Here is a 2,576-nt window from a genome sequence, read left to right on the forward strand (position 1 = left end):
TCATAATAGGAAATAAGTTGAGGTATAACGCCGTGAGTGGCATTATAGATTTAGTCCTTCTTCATTTTAGATAAAAAAAAAAAAAAATCAAATTTTAAGTAGATTTTAATAAAGGTTGATGGAATGTGTGGATGAAAAGTTGTGGATCCCATGAAATGCATGGTCAAAATTATTTGTTAACTATAAGGCCCGTTTGATTCCAATTTTTCTCAAAATACATCTCTCTCTCTCTCTCTCTCTCTCTCTATTTTTCTCAAAATACATCTCTCTCTCTCTCTCTCTCTCTCTCTCTCTCTCTCTCTCTCTCTCTCTCTCTCTCTTCATTTCAACCACACATTTTTCATTAAAATAGCAATACACATAAATCAAAAACTTTTCATCCACACATTCTCTATAAAACTACTATTATAAAATTCATTTTTTCCTTAAAAATGGGGGTCAAACACCTTCTATAACTTAAATTTTAATATTTTAGTTGAATCAAACATGACCTTAATATTCTATCTATTACATGTCAACATAGAGACTTTCAAAATAAATCAAGGCTTTCTTTCTTTCTTTCTTTCTTTTTTTCTTTTTTTTTTTTTACCTGAAATCGAATATTATAAAATTGGAACAATATAGGACAGATACAAATTTAGAAACTCTTGAAATTTACTTTTAGGCTTTCTCATTTACGAAGAAAAACTGTAGAAATCAACCAAGCTATATATAGGAATCCAAAATTCGAAATTGAAGACGTCGCCTATAATTTGGTCATGTGTATAAATGTTTAAATCACTTTTATTCAAACATTCCATTGAACTCTTGAGTAGTACCCACCTATCCATTACTCATTTATATATATTTATAAACAAAATCGTTTATAAATGTACTTTCCAACATGACGCCAACATTTGGTATCATAATAATTAATTTCCTAGTTAAAACTGAAATCTAAATTATTGCACTATAGAAATGAATTACAACTAATTCGCATATTAATTCAAGCACAAAAATTAACTGATAATCCGAGTAATCAAGTTTAGGTGAAGTGTTTCCTTTTCAAAGAAACAGTTATCTGCATTGACAATTCAAACGTGGTTTATGGTACAAAAAAGTAGCATTAAATAAACCATTTTTGGTGTCCTACATTCTCATAAATCAACATTCAATACCTATCTTTTACTTGCAAATTGAGATAACTTCGAAATTTGTTCTCTTGGTTCTTCTTGGTGTTCTTATTCGCACCACCAATGCAAGAAAGTTTGTTGGCACAGAAGGTTCTTTCAACGATGAGAAAAATTCTTCTTTGATCACTGGGATTTTAGGAGGTAGAGGGCTTGGTGGAGGTTGTGGTGGAGAGATCCGTGGAGGTGGAGGAACGGAAGGAGGTTCTGGTTCTGAAGGAGGATTGGGTGGTGTTGGTGGTGGTGAAGGATCTGAGGGTGGTTCTGGAGAAGGATTGGGTGGTTGGTTTGGAAGTGGTTCTCAAGGAGGTGGTGGAGGATTTGGAGGAGGTGGAGGAACAAGGGGAGGTTCTAGTTCCAGAGGAGGGTTTGGTGGTGGGTTTGGAAATGGTGTACAAGGAGGAGGAGGAGGTTTTGGTGGCGGAGGCAGGTTGGATGAAGGATCTGGTAGTGGATTTGATAGAGGAGCTGGTGGTGGAATAGGAGCTGGTGACATCTAATGAGTAATTAAGGAAGTTTCAGTCACATGCATTGTTTTCATCTCTTAATAAACCATTCCATTTGATAGTGATTAATTTCTTGGCACAATTAAAAAAAAATAGAAAGAAAGAAAAAGGGAAAAACATTTCTCGAGCCATTAAACTAGTATATCGAATATGTTTGATTTGTACTCAAAATTAATTTAAACAAATTAATTAATGTGAACTTCATTTGATTGATTAAAGAGCCTGTATCAATTTCTCATGCTTTATTTCTTCCATGCAAATCTTTGTATATTATAAGGTAAATCTGTTTGTTCTTACAATTATGTCACAAAATTAAAAAGAAAGTAATAGAGCTCTTTTCACTAATTTGGACTTTAATATGTTTAAAGCGAACAATTTGTGAGAGCACTGTAATATTATATTTTCTAAGCGAATAAAATTCGTGTAATGCTTAGTTTCAAATTGATAAGTCATATCCAACTTAACTTCAATACACAATTTAGAGTCAACTTTGGCACGCTCAATTTGGAGTCGAGTTTCTCTAGTGTTGCACAAGAACTTGTGTGTGAGGAAGGATTTGATATATTTTTTTAAGGACTTGAGACAAATTAAATAGCATTAAAAGGAGCCAAAAACATGTTTGACCTATATAAACATCAATCAACTATCAAATGAAACATAATCAGCATGCTTATGTGTATGACTATATTGAAATTGACCAAGATTAGACATCTTCAAAAAAGGATGCACTTCAACTCAATTAGAACAAATAAAAATAACAAAATGTGACATCAAGATATAGATTCCATACGTAGACAAACATTCAATGCTTTTTTTACGGAAGAAGAAAATCTAGAAATGGTCCAAATGTACATCTAGAGCTCTATTGTTTATCAATCTACAATTAGCAAGATACAAAAGA

The 2,576-nt window shown here is 32.6% G+C and overlaps 2 protein-coding genes across 2 annotated transcripts in view; one reads left to right on the forward strand and one right to left on the reverse strand.

The window, feature by feature from the left end:
• Positions 1-1,180: 1,180 nt before the first annotated feature.
• LOC111388880 (glycine-rich protein 23-like) lies at positions 1,181-1,669 on the forward strand (the record flags this gene model as incomplete). The annotated part of the gene is made up of 1 exon (XM_023013701.1): positions 1,181-1,669. A coding segment is annotated over one exon (489 nt), but the record flags the coding sequence as incomplete, so codon positions are not given.
• Positions 1,670-1,917: 248 nt separating this feature from the next.
• Positions 1,918-2,576, reverse strand: part of LOC111388881 (glycine-rich protein 5-like) — a 9,826-nt gene continuing 9,167 nt past the window's right edge. Inside the window, exon 2 of the mRNA XM_023013702.1 lies at positions 1,918-1,967. Within this exon, the coding sequence (XP_022869470.1) occupies positions 1,918-1,967 (50 nt within the window). The remainder of the gene's footprint in view (positions 1,968-2,576) is intronic.

This window comes from Olea europaea, unplaced genomic scaffold (genome assembly GCF_002742605.1).
Source record: "Olea europaea var. sylvestris unplaced genomic scaffold, O_europaea_v1 scaffold5330, whole genome shotgun sequence".
NCBI lineage: Eukaryota > Viridiplantae > Streptophyta > Magnoliopsida > Lamiales > Oleaceae > Olea > Olea europaea.